Source organism: Topomyia yanbarensis, chromosome 1 (genome assembly GCF_030247195.1).
Source record: "Topomyia yanbarensis strain Yona2022 chromosome 1, ASM3024719v1, whole genome shotgun sequence".
NCBI lineage: Eukaryota > Metazoa > Arthropoda > Insecta > Diptera > Culicidae > Topomyia > Topomyia yanbarensis.
Window position 1 is genome coordinate 62,976,105 of NC_080670.1, and position 23,589 is coordinate 62,999,693.

Consider the following 23,589-nt stretch of genomic DNA (forward strand, 5'->3'; position numbering starts at 1 on the left):
CATGGTCGAGCGAACGCAGGCGCTTGTAGAACCGCGTTTGTAAATTTATAAGTGCTAAACCGTTCACTTAATCACCGGGTTATTTTCATCTTTCCGAGATCGCGGGCCTAGATGTGCGTGGATGATCGTGAACGGATCGAGCGTTTGTATGTTAACTTGTTTGTCACTTGCGCTAGCGTATATGCAACTTCGCGTGCATAAATTCGCGTGTCTTCTTCAATGATCGCGTGCGGACCGTGAATCTGATGCTTAATTTTTGGTGTATGGTACAGATGCTAGAAGAGAATCAATTTTCCCATATCACTAGAGTTACCGATCATATCGCTATGTTGTCTGTTGTTGTTTTGTCTAGTGAATATGAGCGTCATTTTTTTATTGTTCCAACTAAAGGCATTCTTGAGTTTTGTCTTATTTGAACAATTGTCAATCCTCGCCCACTTTGATTGAAGTATTTACCCTATGGGAAAATATAATGGAACAATAGTTATACCAAAGATAAATGGTAGATGGAGTGGTCAGGGATTTTTCACGCACCAATTCAATGCGACCCCTCGACGAAAACGGTTCACCGTCATATTGACAGTTGAGCAGTTTTTCAAACATCAAACGGGGGGATTATTGTAACCAGCGTCCAAATGAATTTTTCCTTCCAAACCTTCCAAAATGTGTTAATCTCGACAGACGTGCTTAAATATCGATCGTGCTCAATTTAGGGGATCAATTGTCTTCTTTCATATTGTAAACACTCAATCCGCGTAATTTTTTTTGAAGAATATAACCGAGCTAATTTACATGTGAAAAAAGAACCCACTAGTTCTAGTCGTCCTCTTGACTGGAAAAAAGGAATTTTCCTTATACATTATAAGTTCTAATCAAAATCGACCAAACTTACATGTTTACATAATGTTTTTCACTGTTTGATGTGCATCCGAGAAATTTTTGTTGGCGCGATCGATGCCTGTTAACGAGAGGAGACCAAAAGCATAATATTATTGAGTTCACCGGTTCACGGTTGCTGAACCGTAATTTTTCAATTGCTTGTATGGGACGTAGTAATCTTGAGTTTATCTTTGGTTACACGAAACGAGTTCGACTTGACTTCCTTTCACAACACGAATTTTGCAATTTTTTGACGGGGTACCACGCCAGATCATGCAGTCGTTCCTCAGTATTATCATCTTCCGTATGCAAGGGAATTTTGATTCCAGCACTGTCACTTGCAATCACGTGTTTCAGAAAACTCGGTCGAATGGCACAAAACTGAAGCAATTAAATATCAAAATATCGTATTTTTAAGAAGTTTGTCTGTTATTATGAATAGTTTACATACATTGCCAGCGTCCAACCTACCAGTAAGAAACAAACTACGGTAGTTACGACACTTAACTTTTGGCATAACCAGTAGCCTAACCTAAACGACTTAGAGTTACCTCATAAAGAGCAAATTGTTTGAACAAATGCTGCACAAATGAAAAGCAATTGACAACCTTACCTTGTTGGCTACCTCACTCCATTCTGTTCTACTATATGCTTTATAATGCTAAAAATGTTAAATCACTATTCGTACTTACCAAAGTGGCAGCAAATATTTTGCAACCAGTAATTTCCACCCCCATTCACCCTAAGTGTTAAGGAACTGCATCGTTCGGAAACAAGAAAAGTTTGAATTAGAGTTATGTTAAATAAATAATGTGTATCCCCTTTATTGATTAAAAATTGTTCTGTTTGCTTCAAACTAGCCGCGCGACATACATAAATATAACCGCTATTAATTACTATTTGTTACATTCAGCTACACAATTCTCTTTGAATACTCATTTCATAATGTAGTTTGCAACCCAAGGGTGCAATCAAACGGCCGATGATATATCTAATCCGCAAAAAACGCAGCAGAAATATGTATTCACGAGCTTCTGTTTGTTCTTAGTCTACGCTTTATGCTTTAAGTACAACATAACACAACTTGCCGCCTGCGTACTTTCGATGACGCCTACTCACTCATGTCTACACTGTCTTTTTGGTGGTAAGAAACAATATTCTAACGAAATAACAAATTAAGTACCTATAAAAGCTCGGTGAAATAATAGAATCGCTAAATAATATTTAGCCCAACAAACAAATGTGTTTATAATTCACTAGGAAATTTTGTCCTAAAATATGTTTTATTACATCCTTTGTCATCTCGGTTGTGTGATGTTCTTGGAGGAAACGTACAACCATTATTACATTATGACATCGCCCAGGGTGACACCGACTGGAGTAGCAGAACTGACAGAAATAGGCTGCCGTTCCAGACCTGTGCCTTCTACCAGCGGATTGCGCACGCACACCCGTGGCACTCGTTTGGTACAGCCGCCCGTATTTTCACCACTGCCACCGTCGTACAATAACAATCATTTTTTGGTGAAATTGTTACTTGAGATAACGTTACTGAGGAAGGAATGTGTTAGAGGTTTCACTCCCGGTGCGTTGCCACCAGCAGGTGCATTTGGAGTGATGAAGGACAGTTCCGGTAGGTGAGAGATACCAGCTATTGACGGCTGCCCAGAACGCTGAGACTGGTTTGTTAGGTTCGCTCCAACTGATGCATGTTGGTGGTGGTAGTTGTTCGTGATGGATGAATGCTGCATCTGACTATGTGCAGAGAAGGTTGGCACTTTTTGAGTCGGAACGGTTGATTTGGCGAAGCTGGCGTTGTTGGTGTGCGGAGTGTAGTAGTAGTTGTTGCTGTTCCACGAACTGAACTGTGGCGGGGGAAGCTGAGGCTGATTCCAAGAGTTGAACTTCGGCCCACCCAAACTACTAGCACCGAATGAATTGTGATAGTTGAAATTATTTTGACTAGAAGACAAACTTTGTGATGAAGGAGTGCTGTAGATGAAGTCGGTCCATTCCTCCTGCTGATTATTGGGGGTGGGGTTTACTGGTTTGGTAGTGACAGGTGGCTTCTCGATTGCTGCAGGTTTCGAATAAACAAAGTCGGTCCATTCGTCATCATCTACCGCATTAGTAGCAGTAACATTGACTTGGGTGTGTTTCGGGGAACAATTATTTGACGATGTTGTTGAAACTGCTACTTTGGGCTTAGGAAAAGCTGCCTCAAATCTAGCAAGTTCTTCCGGATCAATTCCCGGTTCTGGCCAATTGATTTGTGTCGTTCGACTACTATCAACAGGTTCGGTCCGTTTAGCCTGCTGTGGCAGTAGTATCGACGGACTTAGGAGTATAGGAGAACTGGTGTTCGACCTGGGTTGTTCGTTTGCTACACTCGCTATCGGTTTGTTCACAACTGGTTTGTCACTTTCGGATACAGGAACAGCAGCTTGGAATTCACTGAACTCATCATCTGTTTGATCCAGTTCTTCTGTTGGTGAAGTGCCGAATACGGGTTTAGAGTAGCAATTCGTTGTTTCCTTTCGGTCTCCAAAAGTGAACTCACTTCCAACATCCAGATGGGATCTTCTAGATTCCGGCACTCGCTGGTCTTCTTTTTGTTCTGGTTTCTTGTTGTTCGCTATAACTGTGCTTCCAACGCTTTGAAACTCGTGGAAATCATCGTCAAATTCATTGTCCTCGTCTGGTTGTATCGTTTCGCCGTGTATTTTTGTTGAATTTTTTTCTAAACTGTATTCAACATCGTGGTATTCGCGAACCACTATGCCCTTTCCTGACATAGTGTCGAACTGCGTATCTCCAGTGGGCTCGCAATACACGTCGATTGCGCGATCGGTGGAGTCTCGTGACACCGGACTGGCACATTTGTTAGGCGTAAATATATGCGTTTCCGGTAATTTAATCGTTCGCACAACATTGCCAGACACCGCTAAAGGAGACGAACTCGAGGAAGATGATGATGCTAACGTAGGCGATGAAACCAAGGGCGGTGATGCTACCGAAGAAATTGTAGTCATCGCCGGAATTGACTTTAGTTGATTGCTGCTACTGACATATTCGTTATAGTCCAAAGGAAGGGCTTTGGTGGCGATTGTATCCGCGGTGGACATTTCGGCGACTACTTCATTTGTAGTAGGCGTGCTTGGGTTTTTTGAGATTTTCTTATCCAAAACTTCGCTCGTTGCCCCATTCTTGTTGGACTGGTATGCGCCGGTGCCTTCTTGAAGGATCTCCTGTACGCCTATGGTGTTGAATATGGTAGCGATAGAAGCGAAAAATATTGTTAACTTTCTGTTAACCAGAAAAACAGTACAATAAGGTTACAAACATTGAACCAAGCAGGGTTGTGAAGTGCAAACTGTTAGCAGAAAATAACGTAACTTTGGGTAAGATATACAAATATGCTGGGAAATGCGTTAAATTTAACAAGCTGATGCTACCAAACACACAGGGTTATGTATAAATACTAGACCAATCTTATTCTAATGAATTGAACTTCCTACTACATGCGGAATTGTTCATCATGTTTTGCCTCATCCATTTTCCATTTTTTATAACTAACTTTGCAGCATTGGGTTTTGTATCAAAGGACATATTTCAAAAGTTGACTAACAGGACGTCAAATATAGCAGAAAATTGAGTGACCAAAAAGTCGAATGCGGCACAATGTACAATATCGATTAAGATTGAATACAGCAAAAGGTCAAGTTTAACAAAAAGTTAAAGCTGTTTGCACCCGAGGCGACAGGACACACACCACAAAAAATATTCACTATGGAATTTGTTCTACCTATTCCAACGCTGGTGCTGTTGCCGCGTTGGAATACATAGAACAAAAGCCATGGTGAATATTTTTTTGTGATGTGTGTCTTGTGACCTCGTGTGCGTACAGCTTAAAGGTAAAAGAATGTCGAATGTAACAAATTGTTAAACGGAATTTGAGTGAAGCAAGAGGTCGAAAGTGACAAAAGGATGCACTACAAAAAAGTCGAATGTAAGAAAAGGTAAACATCTAAGAAAACTTTGGATGTAGAACAAGATTGCCACTATTGCACGGGTCAAATGAAGCAATACATCAATAATAACATCGGAAAAAATGCTCGCCTCATAATATGATCTCGCAACGCACGCTAGTATTGGGGTGTCATGGCACAGGGGTCAAATAATTATATGACGAATTCATAGTTTCGGACAATATGATGCATAAGAACTGCGTCATCATGTCCCAGGTCATAAAATCTGGGACAATTGCATACCATGGACTAAATCGAGAACGCCGTTTTCTAATATTGATTGACTGGAGTGTACTGATCGACCAAGTCGATGTAGATGCTGCCGTTGATCTTTACAACCGACTACTACCTAGACTATTATCTAGAATGAATTTCAACAATGAAGCGGCTGCCACTAGGATGGTAAAATATTCACTATTTGGCAGATATTTCTCGAATGTCTGCATGACTGATGAATCATCTGATATCGAGCTTGAAAACCGAGATCTAGATGTTCGTGGTAACACTGTGGATATCGACATGTTCACGGCTTCTGAACAATCGGTTTTCTCGGCAATCCGGAAAATTAAGCTAGTTTAATCACACTCGAGAACTCTGTACAGTGTCTTTAACAGTTCTGAAAAATTATTATGATACTATAGCAATCCTTGCAACTTGCAGCCCCGTCATCTATTCACAGATTTCAAGGCGGCGTACGATTCAGTGAATCGAAATGAATTATGGCAAATCATGCTAGAACATACCGGTTTTCCGACGAAACTAATACGGCTGATTCGTGTAACGCTGGATGGATCGAAATCAAGTGTAAGGGTTGCGGATGAAATTTCCACATCCTTCGTAATCTTGGATGGATTGACGCAGGGTTATGCACTGTCGAATCTACTGTTCAACATATCGCTCGAGGGAGCGATTAGGAGAGCTCGTGTGTAGAGGAGCGATACCATCATCATAGGATCGGATCAAACATGATTTTGAGTTTTGCGGACGATATCGAATTTATTGGGCTCGGTCGACGTGCCATGAAAGAGGCATTTGCGCCTTTTAAAAGGGAGACAGTGAGAATTTGACTCATGCCTAATACCGGTAAAACAAAGTATATGGTCGCTGGCAAACAATGTGAGACCAGTTGTGGTAGAGGTAATGTAGTCGCGCTAGATGGTGTAAAATTTTGAAATTGTAGATGGAACTCTAGTGACGTGCGATAATGATGTTACCCGCGAGGTGAAAAAACGTATTGCAGCTGCAAATAGGGTTTATTACGGACTTCGAAATTAGCTGAAGTCCCGTAGTCTTCAAAGAAAGAAGTAATTCACCCTATATATGGCACTGATTCTCCCGGTGGCTTCATATGGTCATGAAGCATCGACGTTAAAGGAAGTCGACCGTAGAGCGTTCGGAGTATTCGAGCGTAAGGTGCTGCGAACAATACTCGGCAGTAAGCAGGAGAATGGAATCTGACGGCGTCGCATGAACCATGAGTTGCACCAAATATATAAAGGGACGGATATTATGAAGCTGATATAACACGGTTGACTGCGGCGGGCTGAACATATGGTCCGAATGCCGAATGAGCGTCAAGCGAAGACAATATGCAACAGGGAACACGATGGATTTGTGCAGTTGAGGACCTGCTCAACGTTCAGGGCGACTGGAAGCGATTGAAAACCGGTGACAGCGTGACGACTCCAGGGTTTTCAAGCCAGCTCGTAGTGCATATAAGAAATGTCTTCGATCTGTATAGCGAGCTGGCTGGTAAATCCTATCCACTAATGTTTCTAGTCTGACCGAGGCTAGCAGGTTAAAATAAAATTCTCTCAAAATATTTTCAAAAGAACTCCTTAAAACCAGACTTTATCTGACTAACTCAACAATAGTATCGACCCGGACCTGGACAATATTCACAGATCTCATACTAGTGCTTCGGACTCGTGGGATCTAGCACGCTCATTAATTACCACTGAATCCGTCAAGTGAGCACTCAACAGCTTTGCTTCATACAAATTGCCTGGAAAAGATGGAATGTTTCCCGTGCTGTTGCAAAATGAATTTGATACTCTCAAACATGTCTTAAAAAAGGTTATGCTTACCAGTCTTGCTACTCTTCACGATGTTGTTCACAACATTCAAAAGAGGTCTGGGTCTATTGGCTTAAAGTCATTTGGCATAAGGTCGTTTGGCATAAGGTCATTTAACATAACGGACATTTGGCATAACGGTTATTTTGCATAATGGTCATTTGGCATAATTTTGAGAATTGATCACACTAAAGGTCATTTGGCATAACGGCATTATTTTGAGAAGTGATCGCCCTGGAGGTGATTTGTCATTTTTTCAGCTACAGGGAAACACTGTGCGAGAAGTGAGGTAATTCGGCATAATTTTGAGCCGAGGTCTTTCCGTACAAATATTTTTATGTTAAGGAAAACAGTAATTTAGCATAACGGTCATTTGGCATAGGTATATGTAGTGATAAAGTTATTAATTATCAGGATGTTTTTGAGTATATCCTTTCCTGTATGTATTATGTATGTTTATTGCATGGTGACAATAACGTTCATCGTGCGAGGGAAAGTTAGCTATGAAGTTGTAAGCAGCTGTATGTAGCATGTAGCTGAAATGTTTGAGCATAACGACATTTGCCTAAAAAATTTAAATGACTCTAAATGAGTGTTTATCAATAGTACTAAAATTGAACTTGAACCAAAATTAATTAGATTATTCTTCTTTACCAATTAATAACGCTGTCGCTCCATCGGACCTAAACTAATTTATAGCCCCTATGTTTGAGTAATCCAGGCAAACGAGTCACAGGTTTGCTTGCGAGGGGCCGCAGTTTCCAACGGCGGGCAGGCGGCCACCTCGCCCGGCGGATCCAAAGCGGCTTTACGCCGCTTCGAATCCTTGGTCATAGTTATGCGGCAAAGCCGCATTGCACTAGCTTTGCCCCAAGTGCTGCAGCAGTGTAACAACCGATGGTTGAATATATGTAAGTTAATTCTATAACTCATCGTTTGAAAAACTTGGCAAAATCCACAAATGATAAAGTATATATTTCAAAAGAACAGCTAATGATATAAAGAAAGATAATAAGAATAATTTTAATTATTGAAACGCTGTATGTAAAACCAAAACTCACTGGCGATCATAATAATAATGGTCAAAACAAAACATACGTCTGGTGGATCACAGTTCTACACTATATTATACTAACATGTAAGTCATAGCAATGAATCCATAATTGCAAAAATGAACAAGCACAGCAATTTCAAAAATTAAACTCAAAAGAAATGTTCATATTTAAAAGAAGCCAAAATCAGGTAATAAACCATAGCACATTATTATTATTGCTTAGTGCAGCTTTAACCTTATGGGTCATTCACCTGATAAACTACAGATTCGTATGTTATGCTAAATGACTGTCAGTGTGATTACCTAACAAAATTATGTCAAGTGTCCGTTATGCCAAATGTTCATTATGCCAAATGTCCATTATGCCAAATGGCCCGCTCCCATTCAAAACGCCTTCTCACTCAAGCAATATCCCGCATAAATGTGTACCATATGCCAACCATTGCATCGAACGTTACAAAACCATTTTCCATATGGTTCGTTGAACAAAAGAATAACCATTGCCTGGTATAATATCGAACATAACCAGTGTCTTTTTCCATACTAGATCATACAAACAACGGGTTGTTTCCATATCCATTTTGACAACATACCATTCAAGAACCATACAGAATATGGTGACATGAATATTTTAAATCTAGCAAGGCATAAAATATTCGGTGGAGAAAAAAAAACTCTTCATATTCACATTTCAATTCTATCGACGAAGGAAGTTTCATTTTGTTACAAGCCATCTTCTGAAGAAAGCTTCGTTGACACTAAGTGGACTGACGCTTTATCCAATTGAGCTATCGCCGCAACATTGTACGACGAGGAATTTTGGCCATGTTAAACTGCAAATTTTTGGAGCAGCGTAAACAGGTATACGAATAACAAAGATCATGAGCGCAATCTCTGGGACAAAAGTACAATGTAGTATACAAATCTTCAATATAGGATACACGGAAGGTATTGAAAATGGTAACTAAATGAGTATGGTAGTATAATAGTTAAATTATAATGGTGGAATGTATCAGTAGTATTCCCAATATGGTGAGTATTATATGAATAGTTAGGAAATGGTTCCGAAGATTTCTGAAATGGTATTTATTTATACGAGATAGCTTGGGTGTATTCCTAGATATTGGGGGTGATTTTGACAATGTGTCCTTCCAGTCAATTCTGGAAGCGACGCGCAGTCATGGAGTATCTACATGTATCTCGAGTTGGATAAGCGCAATACTTAGTAACCGAATTCTTTAATCGTTACTGATGAAGATGCACCGAATAGTACTATTCGGCTTACAGCCGAATACCGAATATTTAATGTTTAATTATTCGGCGTACCATATATACGGCTTAAGTTAAAATCGGCCGGTATTCTGCCCGAATATTCGGTCGACCGAAGTCATATTGCATTCCAAACTGAGCTGGTCTACGTAAATTAATTCAGAATCAAGACCTGGAGTCACAAACCCAAACACATCTATGGGACATGCACGATAGTCGTACGTCCAATACTGTCATACGGATGCCTTGTGTGGTTGCAGAAGGGAGAGGTGATGACGGTCCAGTCAAAGCTAAACCATCTGCAAAGAATTGAACTCATGACGTTTACCGGTGCTTTCGCAACTCCTGTCTACTGTCGTGAAATGAGATTGGAACAGCATCACTCGGGAGGTAGATACTGTTCTGTATTTAAAGCACATTTTTTTGCGATTAGGTGCGGGATATAAAAGGCCCTCGAACAGAGTTATTCCAACAAAATTGTAGACTTCTGCTCCGATAGTCAGACTGCAATCAAGGTCCTTTGCCCTGACAAGTCACGATCCAAACTAGTGACTGCATGCCGAATTCAAATAGATGAACTTAGCATTGACAATACTATCAACCTCGTATGGAAACCCGAACATTCCGGTATTACAGGTAATTAATGAGCCGACGAATTAGCAAGAGCAAGCGCAGAGATTGACTTTGTTGGTCCTGTCCTGTTGCTGGCGCAATCTACAAATTTGTCGTCAAACAAAAGCTTTTTGCCTTTCTCATATAGAAAGGTTATGCAATCACTCTGAAAAACGTCAACCTAATCCCGGCCCGGAGGGCCGAGTGTCATATCCCATTCGACTCAGTTCGTCGAGATCGGAAAAAGTCTGTATGTGTGTGTATGTGTGTATGTATGTGTGTGTATGTGTGTGTATGTGTGTGTATGTGTGTGTATGTGTGTGTATGTGTGTGTGTATGTATGTGCGTATGTGTCAAATAATGTCACTCATTTTTCTCAGAGATGGCTGGACCGATTTGCCCAAACTTAGTCTCAAATGAAAGGTGCAACCTTCCCATCGGCTGCTATTGAATTTTGGATCGATCGGAATTCTGGTTCCGGAATTACGGGTTTCAGAGTGCGGCCATACAGAAATTTCGCATAAAAACTATAGGAAAAATTAAAAATAGAATTTTTATTTTTGATGCTAAATGTATTCAAGGTGCATAAAGCGTCGAGATTTGATGCAAACACGAAAAAAATTTGACGAAGATTCACGTTTTTGGATTTTGCACATTTTTGCCTTTCTCATATAGAAAGGTTATGCAATCACTCCGAAAAACGTCAACCTAATCCCGGCCCGGAGGGCCGACTGTCATATCCCATTCGACTCAGTTCGTCGAGATCGGAAAAAGTCTTTATGTGTGTGTGTATGTGTGTATGTATGTGTGTGTGTATGTGTGTGTATGTGTGTGTATGTATGTGCGTATGTGTCAAATAATGTCACTCATTTTTCTCAGAGATGGCTGCCCAAACTTAGTCTCAAATGAAAGGTGCAACCTTCCCATCGGCTGCTATTGAATTTTGGATCGATCGGAATTCTGGTTCCGGAATTACGGGTTTCAGAGTGCGGCCACACAGAAATTTCGCATAAAAACTATAGGAAAAATTAAAAATAGAATTTTTATTTTTGATGCTAAATGTATTCAAGGTGCATAAAACGTCGAGATTTGATGCAAACACGAAAAAAATTTGACGAAGATTCACGTTTTTGGATTTTGCACATTTTTGCCTTTCTCATATAGAAAGGTTATGCAATCACTCTGAAAAACGGCAACCTAATCCCGGCCCGGAGGGCCGAGTGTCATATCCCATTCGACTCAGTTCGTCGAGATCGGAAAAAGTCTGTATGTGTGTGTGTATGTGTGTATGTATGTGTGTGTATGTGTGTGTGTATGTGTGTGTATGTGTGTGTGTATGTATGTGCGTATGTGTCAAATAATGTCACTCATTTTTCTCAGAGATGGCTGGACCGATTTGCCCAAACTTAGTCTCAAATGAAAGGTGCAACCTTCCCATCGGCTGCTATTGAATTTTGGATCGATCGGAATTCTGGTTCCGGAATTACGGGTTTCAGAGTGCGGCCACACAGAAATTTCGCATAAAAACTATAGGAAAAATTAAAAATAGAATTTTTATTTTTGATGCTAAATGTATTCAAGGTGCATAAAACGTCGAGATTTGATGCAAACACGAAAAAAATTTGACGAAGATTCACGTTTTTGGATTTTGCACATTTTTGCCTTTCTCATATAGAAAGGTTATGCAATCACTCTGAAAAACGTCAACCTAATCCCTAATTTTTTTTTCAACTCGCATAAGGTTTCTGGATTTTAACAGGGGCGTAGTTGATGGTTTACGGAGAGGGGTTACACCCCCCCCCCTCTACTGTTCACTCCCCTCCTTTAAAAATCTCCTTAAATCACCCCTCAGACCACCACCTCATACCCCTCCCTTACAACCCCATCATCTTTAAACCACCACTATATTACAAAGCATACCAATTTAAGCTGGGGAGTCGTTCATTCATGGGACTTTCGCCCTCCTCACATACCCATCCCCGCATGACAAAATGAGTTAGCAAGCAGATAACATTGATCTAATGCTGATTAGGCTAATGGAGTATGATATTTTTTTGTTTCAAGTGTTTCACCGTCGACACGTAGCTCATCAAGTTCGTGGCTGGCATGCCATTGTGTATAAGTGCAAAGTGTACTAAGAATGTAATGGACATTTCCACAATTATGTTGAACATAAAAAGCCTCCGTGCCATAGTTTAGAGAAATGAGAAAGGCACAATTGCACCGCTAGGTGGATTAAAACAGGTTTTTTAAACAAACGGGTCTAGTGGTTTCATAAAACCTCTTACTCTTTTCAAAATAACATTTTGGCATGTTAATCACGTGGCTACTATTCAGCGTGCTGAGGCAATTTCGTGGGATCTTTGTGAATCCAACTACGGTACCTCATATCATCTAATATGCAACTGCCCAGCAGCAACTCAATTACGATTTCAAGTTTTCAACTGTCCTTATGTACACAAAACTTAGCGACTGAAACTTAGTAACATACTAAAGTTTCAAACCCAGTGCGTTAAAAAGTTTTAGGCTTTCTCGCAGGCGATTTGAACTACTTGTGAGTTTAACTTTCCTGCTGTTCATTTTTGAACGGTAATTTTTCACACCCTTCCAATTCTACTTCCTCCCTCCTCCTTCTCATTTCCTTCCGCACAGGAAAATGATGAGAAGACACGGCAAGGCCATAATCTCCGTTCACATACGGGTAACATGCCATTTGAGCCAATATATTCTGATACCTCCAAAATTTCCAGAATAACGTGAAAGAAATAAATGCAACATCCAGAATTACTTCGCTAGAAGATAAGTCAAATGTGTATGAATATAGAGATATAGTAATCTAAGCTTCGATTCTACATTGTACACCGTGCAATCGATGTTCAAATTGGACACAATGTATCCGAATGATATTCGAACATTTTTGGAGTTCCTCGGGGTTGCACACTTAATTCGCTACTATTTTCACTGTTCGAGAATGATACGATTTTTGTGCTAATGCGTGGAGGAAAGCGGTTTTCGCCAATTATTTTAAAATATGTATAGTTATAAGAAAAAAAAAAGTCGATTGCCGTGAGCTAAGGTAGCTCATTAATACGTTTTACAGTTGGTGTGAAAGAAAAACAATGATTCTAAGTGTTGAGAAATTTTTCGTTATTGGCTATCATCACACGAGAAGCATTTTTTCAAGGCTTTTGTTACTCGTTTGTGCGCTATCAAACCTCGTCTGATCCATTTATCGTGCCAAAGGCTTGAAGTTGTCCAGTGTAGACTCATACGATATGCTTTACATCAGTTGCCCTGAACTGATCGATTGAGTCTGCCAACATACGACGACCATTGTTGGGTACCCGAGCAAATACTCATGGGTTCAAACACCACATAGCCCCTTGAAAAGACCTTAAACATGGTCCGAGCCAATTAGCCATAAAAAACAACATGTGGTATTTTATATGGGATGTACCGGACCATGGTGATGCTGTATTCATGGGTTGAACCCATTTCAAACACCCATGTCAAACCCCATGAGCATGGGGGTATTACATACTTTAAAAAATCGCAAGCATGTGTCGCAGGTAGCTTTCGTGCCAGCACAAATCAATATCTTTGCCCTAGAACGTTACTGCTTACCGAAATACACAACACTAACAATATTGCGAACAGACCGACTTTGACAATGAACCATCGCTTTAACGAACTTGGTAAAATAGTCGACTTCGTTATCGTCTATTGTCACTAGGTTAAGTACGCCTAGTTCAGTTTGTGTCCTTACTATAGAATTTCCCTCTCCAGGACGAGCAAAGCGTAGTTGGTAAATCGATTGCCTTGTACGCAGCTCACCTAGGTTCGATTCCCAACTCTGCACATAGGGTTAGAGATTTTTCCAAAAGAAATTTCTCTAACCCGAAAAGAGGCGACTGACCCTAAGGTTAAAACCTCTATAATAAAAAAAATCATTCTTTAAAATTTCGGAAAAAATGTGTATGATTTGGAACGTTTATATCTTTTATTGTAAGACTAGGAAAAATTTCAAAAGTTTCAACCCAACTCGCGCACAGCCGTCAATATGATGCACCAACCAAACAGTGAAATGATGAAAAAATTTATATATATGTCAGGTGCAGATTTGTTTCTATTATCATTCGTATTGAGCTGTCTGGAGCGAAAGAAGCATCTTCTCAAAGGACTGTACAATGCGGAGAAGAAAATAGTTGTTTGTGAGTTGTGCACGGCTGGTGGATTGCAAGTCAACTAGTTTGTGTCGATTCAACATCGAACTGAAGCTCGTTCGTGATTTGATCCCTCTAATTTCATACATCGAGCCGAAAAATGTGAACAGAAAGAATTGTAGAATCAATCGAATGCTGCTGTTCAAACTTGTCGGGTGCCTTCTTTTCGGGCGACTACATGGATAAAATCAGACATTTTAATACCGGGTGAGAAGACGATTATTAGGATGCGGCCGCCTCTGTGGACTGGCTGCAGTTTAGTATTCAGTGTGTTCAGCTCATTGCCCACGACAAGATATTAAATAGTCTGTTGCGTTAGTAATTAATTAAGTTAAAATTGGTGCAATATGAGGTATTCATAGGGAACGGGCAAGTACGCAGCCACAGAAATCATGAAAATAAAAATAAAGAGTGCCCGGAGAATAACCGCTTGGTGGTGTCGACGGAAGAGGAACCAGCAGACAAAATCAGGTCCCGGCGTGAAAGTGTGCGACGTGGACTTTATTTTCCTGGCGGCGCGAGAGTGCGGACGTGTCCGTAACACGATCTGGGAAAGAAAAGGTGACCGCAGTGAAACCATGTGTTCGTGTCGAAGAAAAAGATCCCCAGCAAAATCAGGTCCCGGTTGTGCGGTTGCGTGGCGTGAATTCGGAACTTTGCAAGTGCTACAATCAATGAAACGTCAGAAACGCGAAAAAGATGATGAGAATCGATTCGATGGTGACGTGGCAGCAGGAATGGGACAATACGGAGAAAGGAAAGTGGACCTACCGGCTCATCCAAACCTGTCGGTGTGAGTCAATAGAAAGCACGGAGAGATGACCTTCCACATGAAACAGCTCCTACCGAGCCACGGCTGCTTAAGGAGTATCTTCATCGGTGTGGGTACGCTACATCAACCCTGTGCTTGGAGTATGAGATCGTCGAGGAGACACCGGAGCGTCGTTGAATGTCCGAGGAGAGTCTTTGAATGGCCGAGGTTTGAAGTGACGTGCAGGGAGCTACTTAAAACGGGAGGACCAGTAAATCAGTGATTCTCAACCTGGGGTCCGCGGACCCCTAGGGGGCCGCGTAGTCATTGCTGGGAGTCCGCGAAGAAAAATATATTTTCCGAGTGCATATTGAAATTTCAAGTCATGTTTCCTAACAAATTGAAAATAACATATTGATAGCATACAAAATTGATGTTTATCTATGGGACCGCACGACCCAGTATGATATCTAAGGAGTCCGTGGTACGAAAAAGGTTGAGAACCGTTGATGTAGGTCATGACCGTCTTACAACGGAATGGACATCGAACAACGGTTTCGGGAGAGCAATCACCGCCAGGGAACTCTCCGCAGGAATAAGCTAGATTCACCGCCGAGGGCTAGTCGAGTAGACTGCAACAGAGCAGCGAGTATGAGTCGTCGAAACGCCAGCGAACCGGACGTCACGCTCTATGCGGATTCGTTAGACCGACCACGGCACCCCGCCGGTTGTTCCGATAGAAAAATAGTGAAAACCAAAGAAGAATCGATATTGGGAGAACTTTTTTCGCCAGGGAACTCTCCGTTAGCGTAAGCTAGATTCACCGCTTGGGACTAGACTGAGTAGACAGCGACGAGACACCACTAGTCGCGGGTCATCGGCGCACCAGTGCACCGGACACCCTGCTTCACCAGAATCGCCGAACTGACCTCGGCACCTAGCTGATTAGCTCGATCTCGGGAGAACTTCTCCTCGTAGGGGAAGAGCATTAATTCTATACCAACAGCTAGCTTTCCTACCTTGACTACCCAAACCCGTTCCCTGAGTTGTTGGTTTTGAACATTTTTTTCCTGCTCAGAATGGTTTTCAACATTTTTTCATATATATACAAAAAAAAATTTCATATCCCTCCCTCGAAAAAATTTCTTACTACGCCACTGCAACTGTCAATGGTGCGCAGCATACATCTGCGCCAGGGCTCGTTATGTGTAGACCGAGAGGGAAATTTGCTGACAGACAAAACAATAGTGGCTGCCAGTTGGAAGGAACATTTGACGGTTTTGTTGAATGGCGGAAGTGAAAGTGTATCTAGGAACAGGATAAACATTGAAAATTACGGACAAGCTGTGGATCCACCAACACTAGACGAGGTTAAGAACGCTATACGTGAACAGAAAACCGGTAAAATTGCTGGGAAGGACGAGATCCCGGTTGAACTTCTCAAACACGATAGTGAGCAGCTGCACCAAATAATCCACTGTATTATTCTAGGAATATAGGCGGACGAAGAATTGTCTGCTAGTTGGCTGGATGGACTCATTTACCCTATCTACAAGAAAGAGCACATACTGAAGTGTGCGTAATTATAGAGGGATATCTCTCCTGAACTCGGCATACCAAACGCTATCGCGTATCTTGTTTACCAGATTCTGAGATCGCTTGAGGAGTCCTTCGTTGGCGAATACCAGGCTGGTATTCGTGAGAACCGATCAACGTCGGATCAGATGTTCAGTCTGCGGATTGGAAAAGTAACATAGACGAATTCCGGGAGTACAACTTGCAGACCCACCATCTGTTCATTGATTTTAAGGCGGCGTACGACTCAGTGAAAAGAAATGAGCTGTCGCAGATTATGTCAGAACATGGTTTTCCGGCGAAGATGATTAGATTGATACATGCGACGCTGGATGGTTTAAAATCGATTATTCGGATTGCAGATGTGATCTCAACCTCATTTGTGACCTTAGATGGACTGAATCAAAGCTTGCAGATTTGCAGGCATTGTAATTCTCTCTCACTCGCGCGAGAAGTAGCTTATCCGATGCCCAATTTTTCCGAGATAAGATGAGTCGCAAAATTCTCCGTCTCCACAAATAGCGTGAGAATGATTTTCCGGATAAAATTTATTTGACTTTTTCCTTCTCACCGGAGAATGTGATAAAATTTTAATTTCGTGGAAATCAATTAAAACTTAAAAAAATACACTTAATTGCAAAGAAAAGTGGCAAAGAAATATGATAGACTTGTTTTTTCGTGTTTTGGAATAACGACAACGAAGCAGCGAACGCAAGAAGGATACCGTGATAAACTCATTCACTCATCCTCCGGCTGTTTTATTTATCCGGAGAAATAACACGTTGTATTTATCCGGAGAAGTTGTGTGAGTGCCAATAATTTTTCGTGTGAAAATGTGAGTTTTTATTCTCGCAGTAGCAAATTATCCGGGCGCATTTACTCATATGAGCAATAAATGCAATGCCTGCAGATTTGCTTGTCAATATTGCTCTTGAAGGAGCTATCAGAAAAGCTGGCGTGCAAAGGAACGGAACTCTCATCACAAGGTCGCATATGCTCCTTGGTTTTGTGGACGATATTGATGTAGTTGGAATCGATCGTACAGCAGTGGAAAAGGCCTTCGTACCTTTTAAGAGGGAGACAAAATTCGGCTTATACAAGACACTGATTCTTCCTGTCGCTCTTTATGGCCACGAAGCGTGGATATTGAGGGAGGTAGATAAAAAAGCATTCGAGTCGCAGGAGTTGTACCAAGTGTACAAAACTGCGAATATTGATGAACAGATAAAATACGGCAGACTGGAATGGGCTGGACATATGGTACGAATCTCGGAAGAAAGTATTGTAAAAACAATATTCAGCAGGGAGCCCGGAAGAGGACGCCGACTGCGTGGGAAGCCACGAATACGACTATACGCAGTGGAAGAGGAACTGAAATCCCTGAACGTGCGGGGGAACTGGAAGGACGCCGCCCAACACCGACAAAGATGGAGCTCTACGATACGCCCGGCATTGGCGATATGATACTTTAGCCAACAAGGTATCAAGATAGGTAGGTGTTCAGCTCTTTGCTAGTAACTGGGGCCAAAAGGAAAAAATATCTTGCATTCGGAGAATGTTTCCTTTACCGAACTAAATAGCTCTTATCAGCGCTAACAAATCAGTCAGAAGAATCTAAATTTGGACATCTTTTCGTTCAACTATTATTTTTATATTCGATGATTGGAAAGTAACATACAAAACGAATAAACCGATTTTAAAACATCTGACAGAAGCTCGATTGTGGTTGGTTCCCGCTAATTTCATGCATCGAATAGCAAATCTTGAACTGAATATATTGTGAAATCAATCGAAGACTGCTGTTCAAACTCGTCGAGTTAGTCTCTTTTCGGGAAACTGCATATTAACACCTGGTGGGAAGACGATTATTAGGAAGCGGCCGTTCCGCTGCATAATGTCGCCTAGCTAGGCAAAACCTCAAAATTTTATTTTATTTTTATTTTTTTTTTTTATTTTTTATTTCATATTTTTTCTGTTTGTGAACAGGTTGAATAGAATTGTCTTAACATATTAAATCCTGAAGACGAAAGTTCGATTTTTTACAGAACTTCAAAGATGCAGGATGATGAATTCTAAAAAAAACTGTATTCAAACCTATATTATTCAAATGAATATATCTTTTTAGTTTAGATCCCGATTAGGGTCGAACTGATTTCATTCGCTGGACTTATACTTGCCATACGATTTAATAGGTTCAAACCTTTCTTCTCGCTCCGCTTGAAGTTATCAAAGTGGTTGTACTTTTTTGAAACTGTCCGGACAGATTGCATGTAGTTCATGACACTTAAAAATTAAGGTACTTCAACGAAAGTCTTTTTTTGCTACTTTCTGCCCCTGTCTGAAGGAGACGCATGGCAGTGTTTGATTACCCAGGGTCCGTAATATAATTTATAAATGTCTCTCAGCATTATCAATAATTGAAAAAATGTTTGAAAATGACTTTTCAGATATATTCTTTATATTCGTAAATGTTGAATTTTCGAACCACCCTAAGTGCCAAATTTTGAGGTAAAAAAATACAAAATAAACATCAAATATGCATTCAGCGTCACAAAATTACCCTTATGCGAAGTTTTCATCTAATTCGGGCCACTTTTGAGGTTTTGTCCGACTTTTGTATGGAGGGTGATCACTGAGCGCCGGACTGACTACTTTGTTTACTGCTCATGAAACCATAACATGCGTTTTTGTGGAATATGAATTCTGCGGCGGTTTATATAGGGTGTTGAGCCCATTTTCGCCATGTTTCTATTATCACCCTACCCATTTGAAGCCGTTGGTTAGAGCAGTGTCTGCCATCTTTGTTCAACGCATTGAGTCAAATAGTAGCGCAACAATAGGGGCACTCAATTCGAGTTTTCGTTGCGCTCAAACACGAGAATTGCACTGTTTTCAGCGCATTTGTGTTATTATATTGGTTCCTAACAACGAAGCAAAGCTGTTGATGTCAATTTTTTCGCATTCCATTGATTGTAGGCCGAGAAATTAATGAATTAGTGAGGCATCCTGCTTAGTATGGTGAAAATAGGCACTTTACCCTAGTAGATCACCTATAAATTACAATGCATAATTGAAACTACCGATTTTGTTCAGAAAATATTAAGAAAAATTCAAAGATTAGTTTGTCCCATCCATAAGACTTCAATGTGTTGATAGGCAGTTTGATTTGCATTATGAGCTTAGGTCCTTGCGGGACATCATCCATAGTCAGTCGTGGTGGTGGAGTAGTATTCCGTCTTAGATTTAATGTTTCTGTGATGGCCTATTCGGCTACTATATAGCTGACAAGACTAAGTTGAAACGTTAATCATGACTTACTAGAAGTGTTAGAATATATACAATTTACAAAATAATAAATAATCATAGTAAATAACGAATCGTTATGTAAGCATGCATGCATTATGTCAAGGTCGGAACGGAACCGTAATTATAGCTATAGTAGATCAACGGTTTGACAGTTTAACATTGACAATTCTAAACAAATTGATTTTACGGTGTCGGACCATTTAATCTAACGTGTCACTCGTACGAGTTTCGTTGGGCCGAAAGAGTCATTAGGTTGAATGAATCACTTGCTAATTCGTCGTCGAAGAAAACAAACAATACTTTGATCTATTGACTCATTCGACATAACGAACCATCCTACCAACAGTGATCGGTTCAATGACCCAGCACCTATTTTAAAGAGGTTTGACAAAACTATACTCTACAGCTCCGTGGCCATTCGAGGGTGGAAACGGGATTGAAAAAAGGGATTGGCACGATCATGCATTTTTCGTTACACAGTACAGGCGGGATGAAGGAACTTACTAAGATCCAAATAATCATCGAACGATTGCCGATTGTTAGTGGATTCGATGCCGGTGGAAAGAGCCGACGTGATATGGCCGCAGCCCCCGTGTATCGAGGTAATGGTTGCAGTGGATGTTGTGGTTGTTGTTGTTAGTTGTGGTGAGGGGGATGATGCACAAGTAACGGTGGTAGAGCAACACGCAGGGCAGCAAGCGGCAACAGTAGTTACATCACAAGGGAAGGCAAAGGTTGGTTTCAGCGGAGTTGGCGGGTTGGTGCAAAATGGGTTCATGTCATCCAACAGTGATCCACCGCCGTCGGGATTTAAGTTAGTAGCGTTACATGTGTTGTTGTTATTTTTGTGGTTGTAAGCCATTGTTGATGGTTTTGTTGTGGTTGTTATTGTTGAGGTTATTGGCGTTGTCGACGATGGTGGTAACGTTTGCACAACATTAGCGTTACATGAGGAGGAGGAGGAATCAATATTTATTTTATCTTTTAGATTAGCCATCACCTCTAGCTGTTCTAGGTCCAATAATAATGTGTGTGCGTGTGATGCTGGGATATTTTTACAGTATTTGATACTCGTTTTAATAAAAATTGCTCAAACAGATTTCGATAATATTAACAAATGCAGATGAAGGATAAATAGATGTAAGATAATGGTTAGTTGGTGATATTATTTCGGGAGGGTGCACGTGAACACAGCACAAATCCAACTTGTGAACAGTGAGTTTTTGTTTTGATTTAACACACAAACTTATGATTGATCATCTACTTTACTATCTGTATTGGTTAATTTTGGTGAAGCTTTTCTATTCTCTAGTAGGATTTGCATTTTGTTTAAGTGCTTGTAAACGTAAATTTTATAGAACAGATTCGCTCGAAGATTATGTGCTCGAAGGATATCAGAATCTAGTTGCTAGTAAAAAAAATATTTTCAAAAAATGCGGTTAATTTCTTCACATGCATGAAAGGTTTTCGACTAATTGGCCACCAGCAATCCGAGAACTGGTTTTCAGCGAAAATTGTGCGAAGAACCGAGGGAAGAAAATCTGGGCGCGCACATAACTTTCAAACGCGTAATCTAAGTCCAGTTGCTAGCTGATCTTGGCACCCAGTAACCTTTCGTACCGGCAATAACAATGCCAGCGAGACAACCGAAAATTGCAAACCTAATTTGACCTCCTTAAGCAAAAAATCCGCCCCCGTTTTCACCATGTCCCTGGAAGCACCAGAAGACTCCCTGGAACCGCTGGTGGCCGCAGAGGAGCCTCTGTATCCGGACGGTAGGATCTACAAACATCGTGCACGATGCGGAAGATGTTATCGCCGATCATCACTGCTACACATGGCCGGAAAATCTAACGCAACCGCCAGCAACATAGCTCTTGGAGGGTTGTCTGGTAGCTCCATTCCGCTAGGTGGCAGAAGCCCTACCCGAATCAGTCGTGCCAGTGGGAGAAATAGCGTGCTAGCCGTGCAACGGACTGCAAGCCAATCTCGGACATCTACAATGAACTATCGCTCGCCAAGAACCTATCTGCCTCGCTATTCAGGAGATATACAACAGGAAGGGCACAAAACTTTGAGATCCAGGAAGCTTCACCACCACACGAAATGCGCCATGTACAACACACTGATTAGACCGGTGGTTCTCTACGGGCACGAAACGTGAACAATGCTCGAGGAGGATCTGCAAGCACTCGAAGTATTCGAAAGAAGGGTGCTGAGAACGAACTTCGGTGGTGTGCAGGAGGATGGCGTGTGGAGGAGAAGGATGAACCACGAACTAACGCGACTCTTTGGTGAGCCAAGTATCCGGAAAGTAGCTTAAGCTGGAAGGGTACGGTGGGCGGGGCATGTTGTGAGGATACCGGACAACAACCCCACCAAGTTGGTTTTCACCTCCAGCCCGGCAGGTACAAGACGGAGATGAGCGCAGCGTTCCCGGTGGCTGGACCAAGTGGAGCAGAACCTGGCGAGTATCGGGCACCTGAGAGTTTGGAGACAAGCAGCACCTAACCGGGTGACGTGGCGGAATATTGTGGAACAGATTAAATCATGATAATATGATGTGTAATCAGGAAATATAATATACGTCAGGAAGGGCACGGATCTTTCCCCGTGGGTCAGCTATAGCTACAACTGGGAGTCTAGGTGCGGTGCCAATATATATCAGTCAGTTGGACTCGGAACCAGATCGGAACTGATAACAGAGCCGGTGCAGCTCAACACCAATCTAATCGCCGTAGCACGCCGGATCAATTACCCCCTCAAATGCACTGTTGTTTCGATCTATGTACCCCAGGAAGTTAGGAATATACGAAATAAGCTTAGCAACCTCATCGAGCAGCTCCCAACCCCCTTTATATTAATGGGGGCTTCAACGCACACCATACTGCCTGGGGCTCTAAGAGATGCTGTCGTCGCGGTAACACAATATTGGGAATAGTCGAGAACAGTAATGCTGTCATCCACATTTCTCCGCGGTCGATCGACATCGGCTCTACATCTAACAATTTGTTCCTACTCTATCGCAGGATGTTGTGGATGGTCCGTCTCATCCGACAAGGGGAACAGCGACCACTTTCCCATCTCAATTTTTCATGAACTCACTCCCCCCTCTACGTGCCGACGCTGGACGCTGGATTTTTGAACAAAACCTATCTGACAATATCGACCGAGACCGGGCATCTTCACCCGATACCCTATCCGAGCTCATAGTGCAGATAGCCTCATCTTGTATCCCCCGTACCAGCGGGACTCCTCCACGTCGCGCAATATATTGGTAGTACCCAGAAGTGGCATCGATTATCAGGGCACGACGGACGGCCCTTCGATCACTCAAGAGAACTACCATCGATAACCCTCTATGGGAGCAGCGATCGGTGGATTATCGAAAGCTGAGAAATCAAGCGAGAAGAGCTGTCCAGAATGCTAAGACAACCAGCTGGGCTGACTTTCTCGACGGTATCAGCCCTGACTCTTCAACCCAGGAACTCTGGAGGAGAGTGAACTCTCTTAGTGGGAAACGAAAACAGACCGGCTTCTCCCTCACTATCAACGGCGCTACGACAATTGACCCATTTGTGACCGCCAACGAGATCAGCCAATTTTTTGAACAACTGTCACCGGACGAGGCATTGCCCGCCTCCTTCACTAAAACATAAGACGTCCGTGGATACATCTACTACAAAGTTTATACCGGACTCCAGCCAATCATATAACTACCAATTTTCCGCTACCGAACCTGCCGACGCACTAGGCACCGCGCGAGGAAAATCGGCAGGCCATGACGACGTAGGCTACTCTGTGCTCCGACACCTAC

The 23,589-nt window shown here is 41.7% G+C and overlaps 1 protein-coding gene across 1 annotated transcript; it reads right to left on the minus strand.

Moving 5' to 3' along the window:
* Positions 1 to 1,673: 1,673 nt before the first annotated feature.
* On the minus strand, positions 1,674 to 21,106 carry LOC131677786 (mucin-2-like). Its single transcript, XM_058957823.1, has 2 exons — positions 20,277 to 21,106; positions 1,674 to 4,135 (listed from the first exon to the last, which is right to left on the minus strand). The coding sequence occupies exons 1-2, from the start codon at positions 20,767 to 20,769 to the stop codon at positions 2,394 to 2,396; spliced, it is 2,235 nt and encodes a 744-aa protein (XP_058813806.1). The 5' UTR covers positions 20,770 to 21,106; the 3' UTR covers positions 1,674 to 2,393.
* Positions 21,107 to 23,589: the final 2,483 nt, after the last annotated feature.